Genomic DNA, 2,896 nt, shown 5'->3' with positions numbered 1-2,896 from the left:
CCCCGCCGCAGGCCTGCACGGGCAGGGGCAGGGGCAGCGTCAGAGCCAGCACCCGGGCCCCTGGCGGGAGGCCCCCACGGGTCAGGCTCAAATCTTGCCCAGCCGTGCCTTGGTTTCCGGGCTGTGAACAGAGCTAGCCTGCGGAGGGCCGTGTGAGCTCACTGTGCCCCCGTTACAGTCGGGCCTCCCGGTCAGGAGTCGGCTCAGGAGTCACAGGCAATGGGGGCAGGAGGGTGCCTGCCCCAGGGGAACCAGCGTGGGGTTTCCCGAGTCCCCTGTCTTGGCGTCTTGTAGTTTTCCTGTCAGGTTCCCATAGGAAGTCAAGTTCCAGAGCTAGCCTGCGGAGGGCCGTGTGAGCTCACTGTGCCCCCGTTACAGTCGGGCCTCCCGGTCAGGAGTCGGCTCAGGAGTCACAGGCAATGGGGGCAGGAGGGTGCCTGCCCCAGGGGAACCAGCGTGGGGTTTCCCGAGTCCCCTGTCTTGGCGTCTTGTAGTTTTCCTGTCAGGTTCCCATAGGAAGTCAAGTTCCAGTGCAAACTGGGCTGCTTTTCCTTTTTTATAAAAAACATGCTTTCGGTGGGCCAGCAGGTGGTGGGTGGTTAAGGCGCTGGATTTCCACGCGGTCCACTGTGATGTGAGTCCTGGACCCAGTGGCCTGAAAATCATGCCAGGTGTGTGTGTGCATGCCCAAAATGCCAAGAGGGCATCACAGTGTGGCTATCCTCTGCCCCCCTCACTCCCGTGGGAGGGTGACTTCTCACTTCCCCACTTCCCCTCTCTCTCTGTCTCTGGAGAGCATATGCACCCTATAGCAAAAAAAAAAAAAAAAAAGTTTGGGCCAGCCATGTAGTACAGTGGTTAAAGGAACTGGATCCTGGACAGCTGACCACAGTTCAAGTCCTGGCCCCGGTGGCACACTGACCCCTCCGAACACACACTGTCTAAGCAGACACGTCGTCTGCTGGTGCGGAGACACAACATCTGTTCAGGATGGGGTGGCTGGCACAGGGGCAGGCCGGGGTGCAGCCCAGCCCTGGGCTCTGCTTCCTTCTCTGCAATTGGGGAGACTGTGCCCCCCCTCCCGGTCACTGTGTGAACCACGTGATGGGCGTGAGCACGCCGGCAACACCATGGGTCTGTCCACGTCTGCTGACATCCCAAAGGGTCAGCCTCAGGGGTGCCTTGGGGCTGACCCGAGGAGTGACCTGACCTGGAAGGGCTGAGAGCTTTGGGTGAGGGTGGTGCTATTAGCCCACCTGTTCCCTGGGCATCTGCTCTGAGCAGGCCGGTGTGGGTGCAAAGGACGCTCCGATATCCAGGACATGCTGCCCCTGGAGCACCCAGCCCATGGGGGAGGCAGAGCCATGGGCCTGGGCCTGGGCTCTGGGTCTCAAGAGCCATGTCCCCGGTGGGCTGTCCCCAGGGGCTAACTGGGGGACGTCCGGGAGCTGGAGCAGGAGGCCCGAGTGGGGAGTGGGCTCCACATTATGAAAGAGAAGCCTCCCGGCTTCTGCACGGACACTGCTGTGGCCCGCGGTGCTCAGCGGACACTCGAGGACGGGCTGCGGGTGGGGGTGGCCGGCGGGCTCTCACCGGTGTCGTGGATGAAGCGCTCGATCTTGGACTGCATGCCCCAGTAGCGGAACTCGACCTTGCACAGCTTGTAGGCGCACATGATGGGGGAGACCTGCCTCCGGTACTCCTCGATCCAGTTGTCCGACAGCGGTCCCCGCTGGGTCTTGGTCGATCGGAATAGCTTGGGGTCTTCCTCGATCTTATACTCGTTGGGGGGCACAGGGTCTTTGACGATGTCGATGAAGTCTGCGGGGAGACCCTGCAAGTGGCCACTTCTGCCATGACCTCGAGCCCATCCCTCCCTCTCTCCTCACGTCCCGCCACCCCCAGATCCGAGCTGGGCTCTGGGCCACCCTGGCAGGTGTCTCCCTGGCCCCATGGCCTGTCTGTGCCTTTTCAATCTCAAAACGACTGTCCCTGTGCACTGAGCACCTGGCAAAGTGGATACGGTGACAGGATGAGGACACACTGGGAGACGACCTCCTGGGAAATGTGGATGAGGGGGACAGAACAGCAGGCTGGAAGAAGCTTCTAGAAAAGAAGTGCTCCAGCCAGGGGCGGAATTGTGAGGCTTAGAACATCGGCAGCGCTGGCCCTTGACAGAGGGATGGGGACCCCGGGGACCCACCACTGTCAGCATGGGGGAATGGCAGTGGCCTACACAGAGGCGAGCGGATGCAAGGGGACTGTCCACTTCACTGCATGCTCAGGGGCTGGGCAGCTCCCCAAGGCCAAGTCCACCTGCACGCAGCCCTGAGCCAGGAGGGGCAGCAGGCCGGTCTGGTGGGAACGTCTCCTGGACAGAGAAGGACGGAGGGGCAATCAAAGGCTCAGGCGAGACTCTGAGGGCAGCGGGATGCTGGGAGAGACGGATGGCCTTCCTAGAGCAGGCCACAGGCCCAGCCCCCTGGGCAGGGATGAGAATGAGCAACATCACCACGGCATGGGACCCCTCCGCAGCACAGGACCCCTCTGTGGGGCTGCAGCCCAGGCAGTAGCAGAAACCACAGATGGACAGAGCTGCAGGGGCCTGTCTGGGTGTGCTGGGGCATCCCTCCAGGGAGGGCTGAAATGGTGGCCCCATCCCTATGGCCAGTCGGGGGTCCCTGTCCCTCAGATTGTGGCCTTAGATGGAGCAGCGTCTCCAAGGAGGTAACCAAACTAATGGGAGCCCCTAGGGTGGGCCTGCCCCTGTGACAGTGTCCTTACACGAAGGACGAATTTGGACACCGAGGTGCACCTGGGGAGACGGCCAGGGAATGGGGGCAGGTGGAGGTGATGCCAGTACCAGCCAGGGCCTGCCAGGGGCCACCCCCCCCAC

The 2,896-nt window shown here is 62.4% G+C and overlaps 1 protein-coding gene across 1 annotated transcript in view; it reads right to left on the bottom strand.

The window, feature by feature from the left end:
• The window catches only part of PITPNM2 (phosphatidylinositol transfer protein membrane associated 2), a 79,735-nt gene that overhangs the window by 19,511 nt on the left and 57,328 nt on the right, over positions 1–2,896 (bottom strand). Inside the window, exon 5 of the mRNA XM_014588089.2 lies at positions 1,594–1,821. Within this exon, the coding sequence (XP_014443575.1) occupies positions 1,594–1,821 (228 nt within the window). The remainder of the gene's footprint in view (positions 1–1,593; positions 1,822–2,896) is intronic.

The sequence above is a fragment of the Tupaia chinensis genome, unplaced genomic scaffold (assembly GCF_000334495.1).
Source record: "Tupaia chinensis unplaced genomic scaffold, TupChi_1.0 Scaffold000258_1, whole genome shotgun sequence".
NCBI lineage: Eukaryota > Metazoa > Chordata > Mammalia > Scandentia > Tupaiidae > Tupaia > Tupaia belangeri.
This window is presented reverse-complemented; position numbering and strand designations above follow the sequence as displayed.